We start from the raw sequence: 26,591 nt of genomic DNA on the forward strand, positions 1-26,591 counted from the left end.
ACCTTTAGATATAATACATCGCTAATTTCACTGTGGCTCTATACCACTGTTTTGTGGGCGATCAAATTCATATGTCACTCCCATCTTGACTGCAGCACACAGATTGCAACATTTGCTGTTATCAAACAGTTTTTACTAAAACAGACTGAAGACTTAATGATGATCAATGTTTTGCTTGAACAGTCTGCTCTTTACTTCATACTGCAAATGACAAAAAAAAAAAAAAATTAGTTTTAGGATTTAGATCTGAGACAAAATGGAGACTCCAGCAAACTCACCTGCCAGGAAAAGAGAGAAGTTAAGTCAGATACTGTTAAGATATTGTTTTACTTGTGGTAATCAGGTATGTTCTTGTTTCTGAACATGCCAGGAATTATAAATTGGGGTTAAAGTTCAGTTAAACTTTTGGTCAGGAGAAATAATTGCCCCTTTATGAATGTCAACACTAATGGACATGAGAACGATTAAATATATTTTCTATGTAAAGTAGTTGATATAATAAATAAATAGTTGTTTATAACTAACTATTCAACCTCTTAAATTTTACATTATTGTTATTTAATTTAGTTTCTTAAAATTTCATTAGAAAATGGATTGGCATGTTTTCTTGTCAGCCTATTTTGATTTCGAAGTGTGGCTGTTTTTATCACAGTAAAATCGTGTTGTCTACTACAGTGGACATGATGTAAATTATAAAATAAAAATATTTTCATAAAATTCTAAATTGTGAGCTGTTGTTTTAGCTCAAAAAAGGCAGGAAATAGTAAAAAAAAAAAAAAGTTACATTTTGAAAGGTGCTTTTATTCCTTGGTTCTCAGGAGGATAATGCTTTTGCCTAAAAAGTGTACTAAAAATGGTATAATGATTTTATTCACTGGCAGTATTGGTGAAATATATATACTAAAAATTGTATGTGTGTGCGTACGTGTACTGTACCTACAATTAGGATTTTTTGTGCTTGCCTGTGTGCATGTATGAACATTGTGAATAGACTGACAATGTGGCTGAGAACAAGTTCGTCCTGCAGGATCTCATGAACAGAAAGTCCAACGCCCACCTCAGTTATGCTCTGTTATCCAAGGTGTGACTGTTTTTTCAAACAACTCACCACAAATACAGTACATTTGTGTTGCTTTGATTATCTTGGCTGTGTGGTTGTGTCTCATAATTGTGGTAGGGTGTGCCATTGTCAGTTTGGTGTGTCTGGTTTGTCAGGATCATCGTTGTCAACCTTTTTTTGACACAGGGAGCAACGTGATTGCAACGTGAGTGTCTCACAGGGTTGTGATTTATTGATTGCAATACACCGTACAGTATATGGTCTGTTAAGACTATTGCTGTTTCACTGAGTTTCTCAGACATCTCTTACCTCCACACATAAGTGCCAAGCAAAGAAGATAGTGTGATGTTTCCCAGTGGTCCAGCAATCAGGGTCGGCCTTATTGATTTACAATAGTATGAATTAAACCCAACCAAGATTATTTAATGACTCTAGGTGGTTCATTAATTCATTGTGCCTTGAAATGTTTCATCTAATAGAACAAAGAATTATTGTCAAGGAAGTAAAATATGAAAAATGATCTAGTTCTACATTTTAATTCCATGTCCCCAGTTTTAGTATAGCCCCATTTTCCACAATCTGTTGCCTCTCTTTTTCCACAGCTGTGTGACATTATGATCTTAATATGACTAAAAGGTTTGTAAATGACTTCAATGAAATCAGGGCTTCTTCTGCTGCCTCTGAGAGCAAAAATGAAAATGATCCCCAGCAAATGAGCAACCGTGCTTTTGATAGAAAGACAATGCTAAACTACAGCTTAACCCTTGAAACAGTTAAGAGAATACAGCATGTTTCATTGTGAATTACAACCAAGAAGTCACGCATTTCTATAAAAAAGTTCTAATGGATGTTATAACAACTAGCTCGAAACTACATTTATATATTTAAAATCATTTTCTGTAGATAAATCACTTCAGTTGAAGGTGAAAAGCTGCAGGTGCTTCTGGCAGTACGGGCATACATCAGACTTCTGTCACAATGAGAGGAAGCATCTTTTTTGTGTCACGTTGGAATTGTGGAAGAAGAATGAGCAGCTATGTTGGAGAAATTTGGCCGCTTCCTAGAAGAACAAATAACTAAAATTCTGTATTACAGAATCTGTACACCATTTGCATGTAAAGCAAGAGTATAAATGGAGTTGTTCTATACACTTATTTATGTAGGGATGCAAATGAAAAGGGAGAGCCTGCTTCCTCTTCAGGGACAGGGTCAATTTCCTGGGCAGTGAAAATTTGTGCACTTTCTGTTCATAGTTTACTTCACTTTATGTCCCTCCTTCCAGTATCCTCTGTGATTTTTATTTTCCACCCCTTCTCACTTTACAGTACATTTTTTTTCATTTCCTAGCTCCAGTTCCTTTGTCCTGTTCTCGTTGCTTTTCTGGTGATGTTTGGAAGAAGTAATATGACGGTCAGGATCTGCCGTGCACCAAATAATATCCTAGATTGAAGAGAGATTAAAGATGCGCTATAGATGGTTTTCAACCTCTCTTCTTTCACTGTTTAGCTATTTTTCTCTCTTTTTTGCCACACAAATGTTTTCTAAGAGATTGCGTGTTTGTGTGTGAATGTGTGCAAGGAAATATATGATGCTCGTATTACAAGCATATCTTTATTTCCACCTGATGTTTTTCCTCCTGTTTGATTGACTGAAGTCAAGCTGAACATGATCCTTAACTGCCGTCGCACTGATCTTAACCAACCTTTGATCTTTTGTCTTCTCAGGTACTGAACCCTGCCTGCTCTGACGCCGCGTGACTCCAGACTGGCTGATAGACACTGGAAAAAAAAAAAAAAGTGGACAGATAAACAGGAGGACAGAAGGAGGTGAGTGAAATGAGTAACGGATTCCATTCTTATCTCTTTGTCTATCTATCCGCTGTATCTTGAGCTGTCTTGCTTTGTAGCATGAAGGGTTGCTTCTCAGCGTGGTGGCTCATTGTTTACAGTGCAGCCCAATAAGCCAGAAAACAACAGAAGTCCTGTAGAGAAGAATTTGAGTCACACCCCTGCTGAGCCCAAGACTGAGTGTGTTTGTCTTAGTGTGTGAGTTCATGCATGTATGTTTATTCATCTTATGTGCTCTGTCACAAAGTCTAAGTTAATGTAAAGAGTCACGATCAGTGATTTTATCAGAGGCCAGTGTTAGATGTTCTATACGTTGGACTAAATTTTGCTTAGAAATCTGCTCAAACAAGCAATCATTTTTTTGTCCAGCAATTTGGACACATTGGAGAAGAGTCAAATGTTTTGGACGCTACAGTATGTGTTGGGAATTCATATCTACGGCATTTTTCAAAGCTTTCAGAGGGGCTGAAGAGAATGCCTGTGTTTAGTACCTCATGTGAGGTAACAGATGGGAATGACTCATATTTTTGTAAAAGTTCGAATGAAGAAAAGTATTTTGCATTTTTGTATTGTGTGTGTAAATCTGAATCATGGTTTGACAATTTATCGTCAATCATTGGGTTTCTCCACTAATCTTGCTACTTGCAACTGTGTTGGACTGGAATATGTTCCCCCAGCTACTAGTCTGTATACATACAGACACAATCACTTAGTTGGTTAAATACTAGACTGATAGTAAGTTCTATAAAGGTTTGACTGCTTTTCTTTTTTATTTTATAATATAAATATATTTTGGTTTTGGGACTGTTGAAACAGCAGGCAGGTGAAACGAGATTATGGTGTTCTTTTCACTATTTACTGACATTTTTAATAACTGTGAACACAGTAACCTTTTGAACCTCAAGCAGATTCTGAGCTTTTTTTTTTACTCCTGACACATTTTTACTCCATATGGGCTCATTTTTCCTCTACCATATACAGTCCTGCACCTCTGTAGAAACAGCACAACTAAGGCTAGAAGAAGGGAGAACTCAAAAATGTGTTTTGTGCTGAGCATTTTTTTCAAAATAAGCTTTGCGGAATAAAGTAAAAGACCCGTGAAAAGTTTAAAATCTGTCAAGTCACCCTTTTTGAACTACATTGATACTTATAAAATGTACACCATTCCATAGTATTTTCATCCAACCACAGCTCTAAATGTCATTACTTAACTGCTGAAAAACAAACCGACTTAAGTTTTTTTTTTTTTTTTTGTATGTGTGTTTCTGTTTGTACCATGTTTTTTATGATGTTATATTTTTACATATTTGTTCGTGTACCTGTCTTAAATGTTGGGGACTGAAAATGTGCAGCTGTAAACATTTTGCATTTTGTATTGATCTAATTTCACACGCTGCCAAAATTCATAAATAAAGTTCCAAAAAAAAAAAAAAAAAAAAAAAAATCTGTCAAGTCTTTTTATTTTTAGACTTTCTTGGTCTGAGGTGTAAATTGTTTAAAAATCAATTAAAATATCTGGAATTTGCTCCCCCTCTCCCACTAGTATCATTTTAATTTTGTGTGTGTGTACATTAGTTTCTGGAATAGTCTAACATCTGTATAGCTTTAGTCATCATATTTACTGCACCTGTGTCTGTGGCTTCGTTATTTCTACCACTACGTCTCACATACTCACATATGTACATTTTAATACCGTACTTACCTTATCAAAACAGAAGCCTCATCATTACCTTGTGGTCATGATGCTTTTAGGTTAGACATATTTTTTGATCACAGCCGGTCAGTGGGGTTGCGGTCCAAGTGGTTGCCAAGTTTGCTCTCTCTTAAACTGCCTACTTATGTATGTAAAGTAGCTTTTATGCAATTCACCCAGCGGCCTTCCCTATCATCTCAGTGTGTGTGTTTTGGGGTCTGCGTGTGTGTGTGTTTATGTGTAAATAATTGATTGCTGTAGAGGTTTTAGTGGACCGCTGGTGCGACTGTTACTCAGCTTTGCTTCACAGTTTGTATAACATAACTGTACAATGTCTATTTTTGCTCCATGGGAAGTTGCGCTGGCTGGCTTGTCAGTGTTAGTTCAGTCAATTTAGTTTGTATTATTGCTGCTGAAAGGATTAGTCCATGAATCACAGAAAATCCATACACACATTAAGGTTCTTTTTTGTGGCATTTACACTTAATTGGACAGTGCTAGTAAGGGAGACAGGAGGTGAAGTGGAGAGAGAGGATGAGAATTTGAAGCCAGGCCTCTGTGGTATGAATTCAACCTTGACATGTGGTGTATGCTCTGCCAGGTGAGCTATTGAAGCACCCCTAAATCCAAAGAAATGAAACGTCAAGCCAAAATAGTAGAGTGGAGTGAACTTTATTGTCCCTAAGAGGAAGTATGTCTTAGGCACAGTTGCAGAATCTGTCTGTATCGATATAGACATGACAAAAACATAATAAAAATACGCTAAGACTTTAAGCTATACAGAAAGAAAACTCCACGGATTGCTTATTGCTTGTGTTTATATACTGCACATTTGCTCTGTTGCAGTAGTCCAAGGTATTGGAGTTCAGCAGCTTGATGGATGGCTGAAACAAACGATAGCTTCAAGCACTTTGATTTGCACTTTGGCACCCTGAGTCTTTTTCCTGATGGCAGAGGTTTGTATTCAGAGAACGAGGGGATGTTGAGAGTCTGCAACAATTTCTGTTGTTTGTTTCCCGATCGCCTGCTCTTAAAGCCTCTGTATGGGATTGTTGTCCGCACATGAGCGGAATCCAACTTTTAAAATGTGATGATTTGCTGCTTTTGTTCTCAAGTAATTCTTTAATTAATTCTTTACTTACACTAAATGAGTAATCGATGAACCTCAAAAGGACACATTAGTCAGTTGTGACAGTCATCGGTACTTGTAGCTCTGTTTAGCATTGTGTTGAATAAGTCAAACAATGTTTTCAGGTCACTTCACATTCTTTATACCTTGTTGTTTTCTAACAACTAGCCTAACACAAACACAAACTGTTGAGATGATCCAATGTTTTCTCATCTTCATCCTTTCTTCTTTCCACCCCCTCCTCCTTCTTCACACTTATCTAATCTTCTACCTCCACCACTCCCATCTTGTCTGTTTTTCTCTGCTTGTTTCTACATCTTACTCGGCCTTCTATCACCACATGTCTTCATTTCTTTGTGTCTTCCCTTCTTTCTGTCTCTCTTTCTTGCCCCTTAGCCGCAGTGTCCTTGAGAAAGCAGTGACTTTGCCAGTGAGCGCAGCAGAGCGCATCACTCTGTCTCTCTCCTGCACACATGCTCGCTCACTGACACTCACTCAACACACACACACACACACACGCACACACGCACACACGCACACATGCACACACACGCGCGTTCCGTTCAACGTTCCTTACGTCCATGGCAACACTGTCAAGCAGAACCAGCCCTTACAAGTCTCTTTATTTTATTCTCCATACATAATTCATCACTATAACACTGGCTATACTTTATGCAAATGTTGACTAACATGTTTCAGAAAGAAAGTGAGACAGTTATTTCCCATGTTGAGCACAGTTTTTCCCCACGTACTTAAAAATAATAAAAAATAAGAAACAGCTCATAAATCTTCAAGAAACTGCTGATTAAGCCAAACGTCATGTTGTGTTTCTCAAATCAGGTAAAGTGAGTAGTATCATTCCTAATTGGTATATCAATCTTTTTCTATACTAATGGTCGTGTGGTTTCTTGAAATTGGGACCCCCCAGTGATATGCTGTGCAACCTAACAGATGACACTGCATTGATTTTAAAAAAAGATAATCAATAACTGAGTTTCAGCTAAATTCTCTGGGTTGGATAATGTGACTCTTAAGGACACTTGATTTAATGCACAAGTTCAATTACTCTTCTTTAAGGTTTGTTACCGAATTCGGACAAATTGCCCTCAGCTGATACTGTAGTTTGGCTGCCAGCGTGGAAACCTGATCCCCGCGTGCCCTCCCCCTCATTACATGTGCCCTCCACTAATCTTGGATCATGACAGGCCATTGTTGCAGTTTTCCGTAGCCCTTGAAATATAGATGGAGTCTGATTGTCTGGTTGTAAGATGAGATGTTATAGTCTCTTGATGCTGTTTGTTCTCATTGGTCTCTGTTTTCCATTAGAGTGCATATTGGGTCACTGCTTTTTCCTGCCGCCTTATGTGTTTTCAGTTGGAGATCAAGTATCTTGTGGTTTGCTAGCTGCAGTGCCATATATGACGGATTAGTTTTCGCAATTGCATCCTTAATATGAAGCTTAGATGGCAATCAGGTTTAAATTATATCGCTTGTATGTGCTGATACAATGTTATCTACCATATTGAGACTGACTTTTTTACTCCTGAGTGCTGTTTTATCTGGTATCTCGACAACATCTAGATCTATTTACCTTCATTAGCACACTTGACGATAGTATCTCATTGCCGCCATGTTATCTCGCTGCCTCTTTGTCTGTGTTTGCATCTCTCTCGCTTTTCCTTATGTTTGTCCCGCGTTCAGCTGAAAATGCTTCCGTAGCCATGGTGACCAATCCCAAAGGGAAAAGTTGAGACTGAATGTCTTCTTCACTGTCTAGCCTTCGTTTTTCTTGTGTGTTGTTGCAATCTAATGCTTTCCCCACACACACACACACACACACACACCCCTACACACACACACACACACACACAGAGCATTCTGACCGCGTCAGAATAAAAAAGCAGAGGAGATTCAGTTTGTGAGTGACGCGTTTTGGTTCTTATGGCACAGAGTTCAGTCAGTGTAAAACAAGTGACCTAATTGCTAAAAAGAAAGATTAAACCTACAGGCAGAGCTGAGGATGATTTTTTTTCACTCTGTTTTCTGTAGCTTCTTATTTGCTTGCTTTCCAGCTTCTAAGTGACCATGACCTTGGCAGGTGGAACTCTGGCCTTCAAATACTTCCACAAAAGAGACTGATGGAGGCAGATTATTGAAAGAGCTGAAGTGAGAAGGCCAAATAGTTTCAAAGGAAGTCATAGTTTGAGAAAAAGGCTTTGGATGATAAACACCCTGATCTGTCAGTCCAAACAGAACAGCAACATCAGTTCAAGAAGTGCCTCAGAACAATGCATTTAACTTAAAGTGTCAAAGGCATCTGGTGGCTATAGCAGTCATCCCTGGAAGAAAGAAAGATGTCAGATAAAGCAATGGACAAATCTGTGTGTGGTGTCAGTGTGTGGATTTGATTTTAGTCTCTTGGACTACTGTTCATGTCCAGTTTCTGGCTAACAGCCAGGTAAAACTTGATGATCATTTTGTAATTGTAGTAGCTAAGTCGGTCATTTTTTTTTCCTGACTTATGTATTGCAAGCATCCAAAATATGATCTGTGCTTTTTTTTTTTATTAGAGTTCTTTTGTAACTAAACCTTCTCTGTTTAAAAGAAAAACAATAGATTCTGTATATACTGGTCATAATGGGAAATTCATGAAAATACAACTCAGAGTTAAAATAACAGGAATTTCCTTAAATTTTTAAATCTTAATCTGTAGTTTTAATAGAATTGTCCCCGGGCAAGACACAGAAACAATTTGGATAATTCGTAATAATTTGATTTTAATTATTAATGACCTGCCCTGTTCTGTGGCTGTGCCAAGTTTTAGTCCTGATCTAAAAATTGTTGCTATAAACTTCTCCTTCGCCCTCCTTGCTTTCACTTCCTTTCTTCCTGTCCCCACCTTCATCCATGTTTCCATCTTCCTCCTGCTATTTCTGCATGTCTTACCTTATGGCTCCATTATTCTCCTCTGAATTAGTCACACCCTGCCATTCAGCTCTTTTTACCATCTCTCCTTTTTGCCATCCTGTTTTCTGTCTGTCCAATTTCTCACCTCTCTAAACATGGAGAGACTCATATCACATGCTGCTTATGTTCCTCTCTTCCCCATGTAACCTTTTCTGTCTGTCTTTCTCTACATTTATACCCTTTCCCTCCTTCTGCTTCTTGTGCTTTACCCCATCATATCCCACCCTTCCTCTGCACTCTCTCCTCCTCCTCTTCCTTCCTTTTCGTTCCCTCTCAGTCCCTCCATCTTCTCCCCCGAGTCAGAGAGACAGACAGGAAGGAAGTGTGTAATGAGACGGCCATATCGAGCACACTGCCCAAATTGACCTGGGATGAATGGAGGCACTGATCAGCTCTTGCTAAAGCAGTGCAGATTAAGAAGTAAGGGGGTAGGGAGAGGAAATGCAGCTGCCCAGTGTAGCTCACATTTTTAGGAATACTACTATCAGACAGATTTCATACACAAAACATGTTTATATTGTAAAGCAAAGCACACGTCAGACAGCACAATGCATATTTATGTTTACTCATGGACTCAAGTTATTTTACTGCCTTCGTGCATTATTCGAAGCAAGATATGAGTGCAGAAAAATATATTCTCTGTATTTTGCATGAAATCAATAGCTGGGAATGTCCATGAATGCAGTTATTTCAGCTGAAGGGAGAAAGCAGTCTGCATTCAAGAGATTTTCTCTGCCGTTTGAACAGAGAAGAGGAGCAGACAGGCGTGGCAACAGCTAAAAAGAGTGAAAATTAGAAAAGCACTCACAAAGAGGAAGAGATGGAGTGACAGGACCCACTCTCCCAAGTTACTGACGCTGCTCTTTGTCTGTTAATCCCCAAAATGTAAGATTATATAATTTTGCAGCCATTCTGCGTAATCCATTTCTTGAAAATACATGATGTAATTTGACTTTTGTACTGAATCTTGCCAATCTGCTCATCTGCCACCGCCTGCCACGCTACTCTTTTTATTAATGAAAATGAATTGGAAGAGTAAGAGAGTGGATGCATCACTGATCAGCTCTATGTGTGTGTGCCTGTTAGCCCGCCTTTGTGTACCATACAGTAAAAGCCCATTAGGGAATTAGTGCACATCTGGACAACCCTGTCTCGAGTTCACAACTCCTGACATACAGTATACGTTTCATAATTGGGAGGGTTTTAACAGCATTACATATACAGACACTTCTGACCTCAATTCCCTTCAAATAATTTCAGACACTTGATCTTACTCTGACCCATTTATGCGTTTAGCCCTCACCCAGCTTTGAAACTCATTGCCTAGTTTGGTTTGTCCAGGTGGACGTTGATATAAGGCTCCTGTAGAAAGTGTGATAATGTGAAAGGACATCTCTAGGAATTTAAAATATTGGCTTTTCTGGTGTTTATGAGATATCACCAGTTGCTAAGCACCAACCAATATCTCCACTGTAACTGATTTGCATCAGAGCACGGTTGTTCTTCCTTACAATCTCTGTGTGGATGCCAGTACGCTTTCATCTCTGTAGCTTGTAGAATTTTAAGTACGACACAGTAATGGATTCGCCGTGAGTTTTGAATGAGTTCATAACTTGATAATTAGCTGTGTATTTAGTAATAAGTCATGCCTATTGACTTGTTTGTATATTTATTTATTTTGAATTAACAGTTGCAGTAGGAAACAGCAATTCCTCACATGTGTTTAACTTAAATTTAACAGCTGAAATATGTGTTTATCACCAGTCGCATATATACAAACCTGCTCGGACACACACACACACACTCACACACAAACACAAACAGAAGGGTGGAGGTGTGACAGCTTTGTGTGTTGGCAAACATGAGCTTAGCAGTGAAGAGCCTTTCAAGCAGGATTAAACTGCTAAGTGTCAATGGAAGAGACAAGTAGGCCAAAGACCACTAAGATATCACTTACACTGCAAACAGTTAGCGTTAGTGCGTCTTTGTGTATGTGCAGCGGTATGGAAAACAGGTAGGAAGTGGAAGTGTGCTGCAGATTATTTGTGGAAAACCAGAGGAGAAAATCAGCGGGACACACACACACACGCTCACTGTACCCACATTCACTAGTCCTCTCACAGACTACGGACTGTGGAGCCTCGGCACAGCCCTGGCAGGACCATCTGTTCCTGCTGAAATCAGCACAGCAGGAGCCTACCAGTGCACACACACACCAACACTCACTGTTACAGCATGCTTCAGTTCTGGCATAGTGATAGTCTATTTATTCCCCACACTGACGCAGGACAGCACTCACACATTTGAGTTGAGTAAGACGAAGTGGATGCAATGACATAGGCTGTGACATACATGCTACATCATAGTAGTATATATTTCCAAACAGTTACTGTCAGATGTGTATTTATGTTGACACATTTGTCACTGGAGAATTACATTTTTCAACCCACAACATTTTGGCTGTGTACCAGTTGTTGTCCTTCAGCCGTAGTCAACTTGCAGGTTTATCCTTGAAAGCTGGACAGATTTTGTGCCAGTTTTATTCAACATAGCATTTGGTAACTCACATTACACATTGAATTTTAGTAATTAGTTTTCCCGTTTGGCCAGAATCTGTTACTTCTTTGCTCACACTGTACAGGTAAAGACCAAACCCTCAGTAGTTATAGTCCCATCTGTAGTGTTGACCAAAAGGGAGATAGACTGGGTTACTTTGTGTAATTTGTAGTGCTGAAAATGAAGTGCTGGCTCAAAAACATTTTCAAGTTAATTATAAATGTGCAGGATTTGTCTTAATTTACATTTTTTTATTTTTTTATTTATTTTGTACATGTGAGTAAACTGCGTTTTTTGATTAATGGTATGGAGCAGTTAAGTGTCTTAATGTATACAGTATGAATTAAACTGAATTTGGCTCTTACAAATGTTTTTTTTCCTTTTCTTTTAAAGTTATGTTTTTGGCCTTTTTGCCTTTATTATATAGGACAGTGGAGAGAGAGGCAGGTAATGTGGGTAGAAGAGTGGGGGAATGACATGCAGTAAAAGTAAATGGCCATGGGCTGGTTTCGAACCCATGACCGCTGCGTCAGGGACTATAGCCCCTGTTTATGGGCTCAGCCAGCTGAGCTTTCTGGGTGCACCCGACAAATGTTTTTGTGAAAATAAATGAAGTTATGCTTTGTCTGCTGTACTGAAAATGTACTGAATCAAGAATTCAAAACCAAGGAACATTCATGCTGAATTCATCCTGAATTTTGTGTACCATTATTTCCCAGATAGATAGATAGACAGATAGACATAATACATTCATTTCTCCTTGTTAGTCTGTGACCTCATGTCTCTCCAGTCTGACCCACGATCAGCAGGAAGTGCGCACACATACAGCTTTCTCCATTTTAGTAATCGACCGAAGGGAGTTACACTCTCCTGTCAGTGTTATCTAATTCCCTCCCAGAGGCAACATCAGCATTTTCTTTGCTTTCTGCCATCTCATCAGTACTCTGAGCTCTGACCTCCCCTGGCCTGCACCTGGACCCAGTCAAAGGAAAACTACAGTGCAGTTGTGTAAAGATACACTACATTGCGAGGGTTACTGAAGACTATCATTCTTCAAGGCAAGCAGCGAATGCACATTTTTGTAACCTACAATTGGGAGTCAGAGGAAAGCCTCTGGGAGGAAAATATACTAGATGACAGTAGAAATGGTAACTCATCAGTGGTCACAGAAATCAATTATTGGATTTGAAAAAAGTTGACCTAGACTTGTCCTGCTGACAATATAGATTAGAATACCAATTTCAATCAATAGCTAAAGCAAGGTCATTTATCTTCGGTTGCGAAGGCGCCTGCATTTGTCCTCTGCATCATTCTGAGTACTGTAAGGTATACTAGATGTATGGAGTGTTTGGTTGTTGTCCTTATTGTGGACCTTAACGACCTATTTCTTGATTGCAGGCTCTCAAATGAAGCAAGATGTAATTAAAGGTAATAGTCACTGAACTGTTGAACCCTGTTATTTGGAAATGTTTAGTCATTACATCAGCAGGACAGCAGGCACAGGATTAACAATTAAAAAATACCAATGCATCTTGTGTGTTTAAAAAAAATACTAAATCTAATTTCAGAATGGTTTTCAATAGTAATTGTTAGAAGGCAATTATAAGAGAGCGTTTTCTGCTGTGTTTTGATTTGGATTTTTAAACCTTCCATCAGTAAAGCTTCAGCATCATCTCAAAGAAATAATAAACTAGTAGAAAACAAATAAAGATGGCAAGCAAATCTGAATGTGATACACAATCATTAAATAATAAATTAATACCAAGAAGACTGAGATTTAGAGACGGGAGAAGGACTTAATAAAAGCAGGAAAACATAAGAGAAGTGGGAGGTAAATTGGAACAGACCAGATGCATAAGTTGAGATCAGTGGGGAAATCAATGTATGAGGAGAAGTAATTGCTTTGTGTGTGTATGTGTTTTGTGAGTGGAGTCATTGTGTGTCCACTGTGATCCTTTAGAGGTTTGTGTTCCCTTATTCTTGAAACAGGTCCATTTATATATATCTGACATTTTTATACAAAAGATGTGGTTCTAAAAGTTAGCCTGAAACAATCAAAGCCAACAAAAATGTCAGGACATTCCAAAATATATTTTCAGTCATGTTTATTAATAATTAGGCTGCGAAATGCAGTGCTTTCAAAAGTTTTGTTGAGATTTTATCAACATTACACAGTTGTAGAATGGAAAAGAACAAGCATTCCTGTTTATGCACATTGAATGTGAAAGCTTAGATTGAATTCTGACAAATGAATTCTGAAAGTTGAAAAAAATGAAAAATGACAGAAGTAATACCATTGGGACAGAAGATTAAAGCTCATCAATACATCAGTGTCTTCCAAAAATTACATTCCTATGCAGCTAAACTGAATTCTCAATTACATTTCCAGAGAAACACATCGTCTACCAGATAATGTTTGTTTGGGATAAATCACAAATATATTTCTAATCACTGTACCTTTGCCATTTGTTTTATCGCTTTGCTGCTGCTCCTTTTCAGCCAGTCAATCAAATATGAGATGTGATGGGACTAATCACCCTGGTAACCTGGAAAATCTCAAAAAAGGTTTAAAAATATACCATAAAATGAAATAAACAAACAATAAAAATATTGGTCCCAACACAAACCCCCAGTTCCTATGTGAAAGTTCTGCTGTGACTTTGTAGCAGCTCTGCTACATCATAGTTTTGTCTCTTAGGGAAATGATACATTTCTTTAAAATTGTAATTGAGAATACAGTTTAATTATATAAGAACATTGTTTGTTTTTTGTTAAACAGTGCAGCAACCACCACCCTCTGAAAGACAATTCATTAAGTCCAATCAAAAATACATCTAGCATTTCCATTGTGAAGCTTTTTTGGTTTTCTGTCCGGCACGGCTCTGAATTTCAATCACACTGACTCTCACGTGTAAAATAGTTTTTCATAAAATGGCTGGAATGAAAATCAGCAGGGTTCCCCATTGTGAGGACTGGATTGAGGGCCATATTTTTAAATCACCAGTCTTAATAGGCAAAATCCTGATAGGGTTTTCCTGCTGCACTTGGCTGTTGTCATTTCTTTTAATTCCGTTCAGTGTTAAGTGCTCAACGTGAGCAGTAGTAGACCAAAAGAAACACAATTAATAATAATAATACGTCAGTCTGTTTAATGAGGAGGGTTGTTTAAATATAATAGGAAGACAGATAAAGAGAGAAAACTATGAATGAGAATAAATTCTTTATAAGACATTCTATACACACCTCTACCTACTTTAAAAGAGATCCAGCTAAGAAGTGACAGGAAATGAGAATGTCCATTATGGACATGTAGTACCTGACACAGTTTCCCTGGTGTCCTTTGTTCTAATATCCTTCCAGCATTTGTCGAGCCTGCTGCATAGTCCTGCATTAATGAGACATAATGCAGATAACATCTACAGCATGCCACTTCCTCATGATCATGTCTCTGCTGTATAGGATGCATATTAAAAAGAAGTGACCAGTTCACGTCCACTAATCTCTTCAGGTCATCTTGTGCTTTTACTATTTTACTGCTTTTTGTACATTGTTTATTTGTGCATATGAAAACAGAATTAGCAACCATTTAAGCTGCCATGTAGGGAAAATCTATTTTTTGTATGTTTTTTGGTTGATACAAACATAAAGACATTCACTTTTGCTATCTCAACATCTTCTAGCTTTACAAGTGAATTTTACTCAGGTGCTATGTAACACCAAACTAACCAGTAGTCTATGATTGATGTCACGGAGCTGACAGCAGACGGCTTATTGGACTTTAAAGAGCAAAATGGCCCCTTTAGAAAAACCAGAGGTTATACAGCCGTGGTGAAATGAACCATCTTTGCAGTATTTTGAGCTGAAAAACTAAAAGACACACTGTGGGGACATGTTAGACTTTGATTAATTTGCTGAACAGAGGCACAATATGGGACCTTTAACCCATTAAGGAAGCAGCTGCAGCCTCCACAGTGGTGCCGAACGACCCATCCTGGCCATGATACCTTAAGGAGGACAGTGTCTAATTAAAAGGGTTCCTTTTGAAGTGCCTCTCTTCCTGTCTTTGTGTCTCTTTCTCCAAACTTCTGGTAGACTAAACACTCAATTCGGCTCCTGAAAGTGCAGCTGTTTTCACACCCAAGTTACTGTCCCTTCATTCTTGTCATGTCTCTTTATCTGTGAAAGAAATGCTGTTTATTTTCTTGAAAGGTATGTAGATGTAAAACTCGTTTTTATCTGGAAGAAACGGTAGGTTCTTATCTGAGCAGGAAATCATTGTGTATTACTGGAAAGGAAATATGTTCATTATGGGAAGGAAACTCTCCTTCAGCCTAAAGCTGAAATAACTGGGCATTGTTGTGAGTTCTGATCACAGTTCAGTTTATTCAGTGTTCTTTTATCTAAATGTAATCCATTGTTGACATATTTGCATTGCTTCCAGTAGCTGTTTGCTATGGTGAAGTTAAATAATCACAAAACCCCTTCCACTGGCAAGTGGTCTTTCCGGCTTTGTGTGTGCAATATTAGCAAATTTTGAACTTGCTGTAAAAAAATCATAACTACCAACTATCAGCAAAGTTATTTTTGTAGCAATAAACAAGGCCTTCTACACTGCTGCATTCACCCCAGATTGCACTTGAATCATATTTCTATTTTAGCCAGCCTATTTGCAGTCTAATCAATCTCCTATACTCTAGCCTACTATGCTGGATATAGTGGCATTAATGATGTTCCCTCAGCAGCAAAGAAGATGAGAAGAAATTCTAGAAGCAAGGAAACCAAAAAAAAAATAAAAAATTTAGGAAGTGAGATGTTAGGTTGAAGATGGAATGTGAAGGTCGCAAAAAGGGACATGGAAAGAGAATGCATGAGAGAGAATCTTCATTTTCATCAAAATTCAGACCTACATTTTTTTTTTTGCAAGAAGAACAGAGAATACAGTCATTATTGTCTCCTTTGTAAATGCAGGAGCTTCTCTGCTATCTCATCTGCTCTCAAAAATGAAGTTTCTTTTTTTTTCTCTTCTTCAATGCCTCTCCTCCTTTCAGTGTGTATCTTCCTGTAACACTGTCTACATTTTTGACCACTTGTCTCTTCATTTGCCTTTGTCTCTGCCTGCCCTGCTGTCTCACTCCATTTGAGAAATAGGCCGAGCAAACAGACATCTCAGTCCACCGGCGCCTGTTTACACAATGCGTGCTTTACCACAACAGAGGTGGTTAGAGAGATGTGTACGGGAGCGTGAATCTGCATCCATTCTGATTATTGTGCACCACCTGGACCTAAGAGTTCCGTTATTTGGGTGTGCTGGTGTCTGTGTGGCATGTTTGTCCAACTAATTAACATACACTTTTGCAGATGTTTTCCCAGATGCAAACATTATGGCATAGGGCGTCCATAATAATATACCACACTGGCTACTTATGCATTCAAACAGCCCTTCAGCTGTGGCATGAATGTTCAAACATGATGCGTCAGAAATAGCATTGGTGAGGAAAGCATTCATGAAACCTAAAATACTTCACCTAGGAATAGTTATGCAGAACTATATAGTGTTTATAACTAACTTCGAACTTACCTCCAAAATAGCAGACAGGCTGAGCTGCCAAAAATAATCTTATTTATACCTGCTCATTTCTTTGCAAAGATTAGCTTCATTGTAGGTGTGCTTCACTAGAGTGCATAGGGACATCTGTACAGTTACAGGTGTAGAAAAAGAAGAAGTATAACATGTGATAGCAGGACATAAGCTGGAACGAATGTGAAAAGTTACAAGAACATTCTGTCTACTGAAGATTGTTACCTCTTGAAGGAAAAAATCCCAGCGAGATCATTTGTCTCTTCATCTACCAATACATTCCTTTCGTTTCATCTGCCAAAAATACGGATTCATTTCAAAAGCAGTATATACTGCAGGCATAAACATTAATCCAGACTTAAATTTTTGGCCACAGAGTTTATACCAGATAAGCCATTTTAAGTTCATTTAGCACTGAAATGTCTGGTTGATTAATGGATTAACACTAACAGCAATACTGAGAGTCAGGCATTTGTTTATCAAGCAGAATGACTGAACATTCTCTGGTTGTCTTTGTGTTATATCTTGATAAATTGAATATATTTGGCTTTTGGGAAGGGATAATCTTCACACAACAGTTTGTCAAAAATAAAAGAATAAACAAAATCCTGAAAAATATGACAATAACAGAGCCAAATTCAGAAATCAGTAGTATGTTGTACATTATTTTATCTATTATATAGGCACACATTTGCAGGTGGAAATCTACGCCTTCTACAAAAACATAGAAGCAGCATGCAATAAAGACAAATATGTGCAAAATGATGTCTTGCAAAGTGAAATTAAATGTGTAGATTTATGTTTGCCTGTATAAAGTACATCATTGCTGTGTTTGAACTGTATCTTTGAGATGCTAGTATTCTGAAAGCTGTGCTTGAAAGCTTGTTATTGGTGTAGGGCCCAAGGCTTTCTTGGTTATTATCACACAATGAGTGGTTTATTTTAGAATAATAAACCATGAGTTCTGTGAAATAAATATCTTTTTTCATTCCATTTTGTTTTGTGACAATGAAACATGTAGGTATCCTTTATTTTTTTTTTATTGAATGTCTGCATTATGTGGCTGTAAAGATTTCTTTCTATTGCTCATCTGCCATGTAAACAGCGGTCGTTTCACTGGTGAAATAATGACTGTGCGTCTTGAGTTTTGACATCCTGCTGGCAGTGTTGTTGATGAATGGAAGTGTGATGAAGTAACTAAAAATTTCTGGTTGAAAGAAGAATGACCCAAAGGTCTGATAATCAGATTACACTATTAGGCACAACAAGCTAAACTCTAAAAGGGAAAACACATTGAAAATAAGCTCCTCCAACACTAATTATCACAAACTCTCTGTCAGTCCTCTGTCTCCCTTCACTCTGTCTCTTCCAGTGTTCATCTAATTTGATGGTTATCAGATGAGAAAGGTGTAAATTGCTGCTCAGAGCTATCTCAGCAGATTTCCCAGCCTTGCTATCTCTCTTTCATCTTTGAGTCTCATCCCTTGTTTCTTACCCTCTGCCTGCTTCCTTTCCTCTCCTTGTGGAAAACACAGTGTAGCCACCAACTCCTGGTGAAGAAAGGATACAGCACAGATGTGTGTTTTCCCTCAAACATACAGTTCTGGGAGAAATGTAATCAATAAGGAACCAAACTGAGGTGGAGAACACATCTATGTGTGTGCCATGATCAAATCTACCCATGTGTGTGTGCACATGCTAATATCCATTAGCCACCACCAGCGTTAATGAGGCAGGGCTTCTGCCAGTTTTTCCCCCTTTTCTCCTCCCCTTCTCTGGAGAATAACACAGAATCACACATTAATGACCCACCAGCATGGTGTGAATAAGTGAGAAGAAGAAAAATGAGAAATGGGTTCTGGTGGGAGAGTAGACATGGAAGGTGGATGCAGAGAGAAATGTAATAATTGGTCAGTGTGAGTCCAAGGAAGTCAAAACCACAGGAGAATTTATGAACAAACAGGCAGATAGTATTTTACAGGGAACGTGCAGCCATGCATGTGAAAACCTGATCTATTTAGACACCCAAGGTCCCAATGGGAGGCAGGCAAGGGTGTGCATACTATCAGGAACATGTTGTTGTTCAGAAGATCCAGGGTTTCTTTTATGCTTTGATTTCAAAAAAGTATAAATTCAATTTTGTCTTAGAATATTTTGAAACTATAATATACAATGTATTTTTCGTTCTTGTACAGTTGATTTTAATGAAAGAAAAATGAGAAGGAAACTGCCATGAGAGAAACAAGAGGGAATTGGTGTTGTTGTTTATCACTGAATTCTTCTAATAATGAGAACTGAATAAGGACTGGCACATTGTTTTTATGCTTCTTGGCAGGGTGTTTTTATATCTGTGTCTGCGCTTGTGTGCATGCACTATAATCATGTGCATACAGTCCTAAGTGGCCAAGCCATGTTGGAAGAGAGCTTACTGCCCCCCTCCAGCAAGGCGTATTGGCTGTAAGGTAACTGGCAAAACACAAGTGCATAGACGCTGTCTCTGCCAGGTGTGTTGAGGAGGTAATTGTCAGTGTGGCAGGCCAGAGACCAGTGGCTTAGAGAGGGAGAGCTGGAGAGAAAATGAGTCGCAGCTTCTGGTGGAGCCTGCTTACCCGAGGGACCAGCTCAATATCTGCTGCTGCTGTTGTTCATCCGATTCCTCTCTGTCCCCTTGCAGCACTTTGTACTTGTCCTATAGTTCAGCACTTTGCCTCTCTTGCCCATTCTCTCTGTCCTACTTGCTCCCGTTCATGGTCATTTCCTATTCTCCCTATCTTCTCCCTTTTCTCTACATATTTACTGCAACTCTCCCCCCTTCTCTGCTTCTCATTCTCCCTGGATCCCCCTGAGCTCTCACCAAGAGGCTGCAGTATCGCCACAATTTAATCCCCTGCAGGTCCACTCCAGGAGAGACCAACAATCACACGCGTGTTTATCTTCTCTGTCCCCTGACAGCATCCAGATAGAGCTCTGGATGTATGTAGTCTCAAAGTGATGAGATTCTCTGCACATTTGAGACACTGTTTATCAGGTGGGGTATTAGAAAATTACCTGTGATACATGTGTTTCTGCAAGGTTGCTGTTTGGTTAGGCGAGGGCTAAAAGCAGAGAGAGACAGTGTGTTGTCTGTAATGGACTTTAATAGATGCGTGTGTACTTTTGGCTGTATTCTGCCCCAGGAAAGTCTGTATTGTTTCCCATGTCAGAGCAGAGCCTGCTTAATCTGATTTCTCAGAGATTATGGGTTTTGCAGATCAAACCCAAATCCAGTAATGACGCTCTGGCACTATAGTGTTAATTTTGGCAACAATTTTATTTATTGTAGTTTTAGTCTTGACATCAGAACTAGATTTTACATCATGATTCACTTTATATTCAAGTCAAATTCATGATTTGATCAAAACTTTGTCAACATTTTCGTGCTTTAAGGGAAGATCAAACATGAGCATTGCTACCCTGACCCTAATTTTTTTACCCCGTTTTTAAATGCCATTTAATCCTTACTGCTTAAGTGATAATATAGAGAGGTTTGTCGCTGTGTTTTTGTTTTTATCTCCTCTTCATCTCATCTTTTATCATCGAAAATGGTTGTGAATGATTAGATTTTATCAGAATTTTCATTAATGAAGTTAACCCTGTTGCACTTTTCTACACCTGCTTGAGTGTTCAGCCCCTGAATCTGGCAGGCCTCTGAGAAATCAACTTGTGCAAACACACTCAGACGTGCACAGCTCTATAAAAGTAATTGCTCTGGTTTGAGTGTGGCCAGATGCGCCTGTGTACTGTCAGTGGTGATACTGTTGACATTTCATGTTGTGAATAGAAACGTTGTGTATCTGTTCACCTCAGCTCACTCCATGCTGATAAAACTGTCCTGTGTTTTCATAGCAACACCGCATGTTTAGTTTACTTTCCAAAGCCATGAGATGAAGATAGAAGTCGTAAGTAGCTTAAATTTACTTATAACAAAAACACGAACTTAATATAACAGGCATGGAAAACCATCAAGGTTAACTGTTAGCTGTCGTTGTATCATATATTCGTTTAGTTCTGAGTTTTTGCTTAACATCTACATGTTTTTTTTCTGTATTACTGTCGCTTCAGTTTTTTGTTCACTGAAAGGAATAAAAGCCAGGAAAAGATAAGGTTAGAAGACCCATTACAGTCACACATTTTCTTGGAAGGAGCACTCTGCAACACAATGGTCTATCGCCAAGCTCTAAACAGTGCAATTTTAGGTCCAGCTCTGAGTTTTGTCAGTCTCTTTTCTTTCTTTTTTCCTGTCCTTCCTCTTTGTTGTTCAGTATACAGGGAATTGAAAATACTGCTCCAAAGAAGCAGAAACCCCATATTTTCATACAATGTTTGTCACTGTCTTCTAATAAAATGGTTGGAAACTGTGCGTATGCATTCGTGTAATGCACATGATGGAAGCATTATCCTTTAAATATACTGTATGTACTATACACTTTACTCACACATTATCTGTATATCTTTCTCCTGAGAATAACGAGCAGTTTACAGATTTCTCAACTGGTTTGCTTGTATACGTGAGTGCGTGCGTCTACAAATTGAGGAATTGAGGAGGGTGTGTTGGGCATAAGTGTGTATGAAAACAAGCACATGTTTGTATTACATCCCCCTCCCTCAAACCCCTGCCAGCTTATGAAAAATGAATGAAGGCCTCTATGCATCCATGTGTGTGTGCGTGTGTGTGTGTGTGTGTGTGTGTGTGTGTGTGTGTGTGTGTGTGTGTGTGTACATGTTCACATGTCTATCTCCACATGTGCTGATCAGCCAGTCTATCAGATCTTTTTCACAAGGACTTACCCTGCACCCCCACTGAGAAAGCTGTGTGAGCATGTGTGTGAAAGAGAGAAAGCTGTGTGTGTTAGAGGGGGAACTCAAGGTATGGCTGGAACGCAGATCTGCAGCGTTAGACAGATGTGGGTTGTGTGTGATGGGGGTTGCTGCTGAGTAGGTTCATGATAATCACGCTGCCATGCATGCATCTACTGTCTCTTTAAATCGGTATTTTTTTATATTATTCATTTAGCTATTTATTAATCCTCTGAATTTTAAGCAGTTTCTAGGTGTTTTTTTTCACTGTCCTATGTCCTGCACCCATGTGGAAACAGCACAACCATAGGTGGAGGCAGATAGGATCTCAAAAATCTCTTTTGTGCAGCATAACAAAGTTGTAATGTCATTAATAATGAATTTAACTCATGAATTTATAGCATTATTGATTAATAATTTTACAAAAATGTGCAAAATCTGGAAACACCGCGAACAATTTTTTTCCAATTGTCCACAGGTGTTATCCATAGTGAAAAAAAATGGGGACTCTACATGCAATACATCATTGACCACGTTAATTTTTTATTTCTTTACATATTTCTCCAATTTGCACTTTGTCGTTACCTTGCAGTGCAGCGAAAAAGTCTGAATTTTTTTTGCATTTACAGGATCTGATTAGTGCAAGTGGTTTAATTTTGGAAATTTTTCAAAGGAGACAAGGAAAGAAACTGTAAACTTAGATTTGATAGTTTTTCTGTCAGAACTAAAAGTCATACATGATTAGTTCAAGCACCGTTACAAAGTCGAAAAGCCAACTATTCCTCCTGCTTTTATGTTTTCTTGCTAGGATAAATGCTTCGCTAAAAATAGCATCACTGTTATTCAGATTCAGTGGTTTAAACCCACATTTCTTCCTCTTTGTGTTTATAATCAGGTATAAAAGAAACAACCTTGCATTTGTCCTTTTACACATCATCCTGTAGCTGTTGAGGTACTCATCAAGTGCTCATCCATCTTCTCGCCTCTCTCTGTTTCTCTATCACCTAGAAGAACAACCTCTTGTAAAGTGGTGGCCAGAGTGACAAAGGAGCACATGAGGAGCGGAAACGAAGTGACATCAACTTCCTGACCGGTAACCTTGCTTTTGCATCCTACCACGCGCCCAGCAACTCCAGAAGTGGGCGTCAGCAGGAAGGAAACAAGTGACCACTCCTCCTGCAGGCATGGTAATGTACTCACTCTGTTTGCAGGTACTGGATGTTTGCATGGTTGTGGTAGTGAATTAGCCACAGAACAGCAAGGAAACTGCCTCCAGACTATGCAGTGTAAGAGTTCAATCTGATAACTCGTTCTAGACATGACAACAGAGAGTGTGGGTCAAAGACAGAGAGATAGATACTTGATAAGAGCTTGTGCAGACAGGAGTGTATAGCTTTGCATTTTTGGGGAGTAAATAGGGGCTGAGAGCATAAAGAGGAGGGAGGAGGAGAACACGGGAGATTGGAGGAGATGGAGGAAGTCAAGAAAACGAATAACAATGAAAGGAAACAGAAGAAGAAGACAGACATGAAGGTTGAAGTGAAGGAGAGTGGTGATTAACAGGAAGAGAAAAAAGAGCAGTTTAATTACTGTTTGCTGTTCGGTACATTTTCTTGTGACTTTGTGGATTTGTTCTCTATGTAATAACTTTATATTCCTGTTGTGATTTATGCTATTTGACACGTTAAATAACAAGGATATATGACAGATTGTCATTGGTCTGCATTTTTATACCAGTGCGCATTCATTTGCTGACATGCTGAATCAGGGTAGAAATGAGGTTTGTTCCTTACATAAGTACAAGAGGCCTGGTACAAGAGGAAGAAGATGCCGTCAAAAGAGCTACTGCTAGGAGGAGGAGAGGATGGCTCAAAAGATCAGAGAGACCAGAGAAAGGAGAGAATGACAAGTGGGATCTGATAAGACCATAAAAACATAAGTGATGGACAGAAACATGACAGATGAAAAGCAGAAAAGATGTCAAAAGCAGAAAGAGAAGTGGGGTAGAGAAGGGATGTTAAGAGCTAAGAGAGGTAGAGGTAGAGCAAGAGCGAGACGAGGGATTGATTAATGATCTTGGCCTGTGACAGTGGGAGCTGTTCCCTGAGGGGGGAGCAAAGCAGAAGATGAATTACTAAAAAGTAGAACAAGTGGAGGAAGGAGGAAAAATGAGCAGAAAAAGGAAGTAAGTGGAAGTGTGGTTTGTAGGGGGGGATGGAAGAATGAAAAAATTGGAAGAAAAATGGAAAAGAGGCTGGAAAGGTGTGAAATAAATGATTGAGAGAGATTGAAAGAAAACAAGATGTTACTGAAGGTGCTGAGGTTGGACATTGCAGAAGAGGGCACATGGCTGAGCTCATAAATAACCAAGGGTAACAAGACCAGTGCATGTCCATGCTGCAAGAACAGTACTGTGATTAATCTTGACATGGTGATGCAGCAAATACCGACCTTGGTGGCACCATGTAAGCCCCATAATATGCCAAACAGCTTCTTTTCATTTACTTTTCTCTGAGGTTTCTGCATTAATGAATACATATGCCTACATTTTTTGTCTGCCTCTTCATTCATTTTTTCGCACCCACACATGCACATACTCACATTTTGGATTGATTCTTTTGTATCTGTGCAACTTGTTCTACAGCTGGGTCCTTGTATGTGTCATCACTGCAGTAGTGGCACAAAGTCGGTGTGGTTTCAGTTTTACTTTTTACACTGTGAATATGAAGCACTGCAATGTGTCTTTGTTGTACAGTTAAAAGAACGCATAACCAAACTGAGGTGCGCAGTTTATTGTTTTCCTTGTGTCACATTTTTACTCATTTTGCTCATTTTCCACTGTAGTAAAAAATCCTGCACCACTATGGAAACATAACAACCATGGTTAAAAGTAGAAACAACTCAAAAATGTCTTTTGCTGCAGTTCAGCAAAGTTATGATGCTATAAAACATTAAAAATATGAAAAATTGAAGTTCTTTGCTTATTCAGTTTACAAAAATTAAAATAAACCTGGAGTGAAACTGTTCAACATTTTTCTACATGCCTACACGTTACCAAAACTGGAGGTGAAGTGGTGATTTTACTGTTATTGTTTTTTTTAATTACATTAAAATTGTTTCCATCCTTGTCTTCTGTACAAACACAGGCTGCAGTCTAATCTAGTTCAAAAAGTGAATGCTTGAGAAAATGTCACACCTCCTTAACACAACATGAAACCACAAAGACTTGGAGGAGAAAATAAAATTCCAAAACTTTAAAAACCCATCACAAAATAAGCTGGGGGGTGATGGGACAAGCTAAACTGAAAAAAAACAAGATGCTGAAAATTCTAAGTCTGACAATTGTTCCTGTTTTTACAGTACCTTGCTCTAATAAATTATGTAGTTTTAATAATTAAAAAATAAATAAAAACAACATACATTTGAAACTTGCTGTCTGATTTTGAGGTTCAATAATCTTCAAAAAAAATATGGGTCTAAAAGTAAAAATCTGCATTTTAGTTGATTTTCAAAAACGTTATTGAAACACAACAACATTTTCCTTGTTTTCCACATGACATCATTTTATGTTAGTTTCATATTTAAATGTAATATTCTGGTATTTGTCTTTATGTAGACATACCACTACTTAGCAGTGTGTAAATGTGGCCACAACAGTTCAGTGTCGGCTCCTCTGCTTTCAGAAGCCTCGTCATAATATTTTAGAGGCAGGCAGTAAACCTTTTAGACCATGCCGACACATTACCAGGAGCAAAGGACACTGATTAAAAAAAAATCCTGTCCTTTGGTGCAAAGTAGGCTGTAGTTTGGGGAGGCTGCTTTATAAGCTTGACTGATTACAGCAGGCTTTAGATGAATGTTATCCCTGCTGAAACAAGACAGTCTGGGAATATCGATAGCATGCTCTATATATTTCCCTGTGTAAGGTTTTATGTTTTGTTTTGTATCCCATTTTATCTCGTGTTCATCAGGTTGCTTGAGAGGCTTGATTTGGACAGCCTATATGGTGTTTTGCTGCAGCCACGAGTGTGATTTTGTGTATGTATTCTGATGTATGTGTGCTGCTATCGTGTGGATGCGTGTGTGGCTGCATGCTCGTGGTAATTTGAAAGACAGCGAGAGAGTGCACAATAAAACAGGATAGTGGAGTGTGGCAGGCCGGCCTGCCAAGCAGAGTGCAGATAAATCACGGGATGAATTTTTAATGCAATCTCCCCTAGGCTTTTGGATGTTGCAGAGAAGGCATTGAGTTGTTTTTTTCAGTTTAGCTTGTCCCATCACCCCCCAGCTTATTTTCTGATGGATTTTTGAAGTTTTGGAGTTTTATTTTCTCCTTCAAGTGTTTGTGGTTTCATGTTGTGTTAAGGAGGTGTGACAATTTCTCAAGCATTACTTGTGAATTTGTTTTGCCTGATGTTTATAGGTGGTGAGTTGTTTTTCTGGGTTTTAGTAGAGTTTTGCTATGAAGCTGTTCTGGCCTGTGTTGTCAGCTTCAGGACAAACAAACCTTTGTTTCTACTGCAGCTGGCTAAAAATATTAAAATCCAGTTTTCCACTTATCACCCTCCTTCTCCTTCTTCTGCTTTTCGCCTTTGTTTCCCATGTTTGTTCACTTTCAGAGCCTTATTCCACATCCTCTTTTCCCTCTTGTCACATATTCTCTCTCCACAATATCTTTTATTGTGTGCTGTCATCTAAGCATTCAGCTGGCAACTTTAGGCACATGACTTATTAAAAGTAAAAGCACACAAACACTTCATCTGGCCCACCGCCTAAGCACACATGCACATACAGTACAACGTTCTTAAATGGTGCTCTAAAAATAATAGGCAATAGATGCCTCCCTGGCAAAGACATGTTTGGAGAATCCCTCCAATCACAACTCATATTGCTCCGGCAAGTCTTGTCCTTGGCATTGGGTCATG

The 26,591-nt window shown here is 38.7% G+C and overlaps 1 protein-coding gene across 5 annotated transcripts in view; it reads left to right on the forward strand.

Annotated features, from left to right (window-relative positions):
* Positions 1 to 26,591, forward strand: part of strbp (spermatid perinuclear RNA binding protein) — a 94,505-nt gene that overhangs the window by 26,912 nt on the left and 41,002 nt on the right. For 3 of the 5 annotated variants that reach the window (XM_055019097.1, XM_055019096.1, XM_055019100.1), the window contains exons 2-3: positions 2,785 to 2,886; positions 22,675 to 22,853. In XM_055019097.1, the coding sequence (XP_054875072.1) occupies positions 22,851 to 22,853 (3 nt within the window). In that variant the 5' untranslated portion in view covers positions 2,785 to 2,886; positions 22,675 to 22,850. The remainder of the gene's footprint in view (positions 1 to 2,784; positions 2,887 to 22,674; positions 22,854 to 26,591) is intronic. The other 2 variants (XM_055019099.1, XM_055019098.1) reach the window with 1 other exon arrangement.

Source organism: Amphiprion ocellaris, chromosome 17 (assembly GCF_022539595.1).
Source record: "Amphiprion ocellaris isolate individual 3 ecotype Okinawa chromosome 17, ASM2253959v1, whole genome shotgun sequence".
NCBI classification, from domain to species: Eukaryota; Metazoa; Chordata; class Actinopteri; family Pomacentridae; genus Amphiprion; species Amphiprion ocellaris.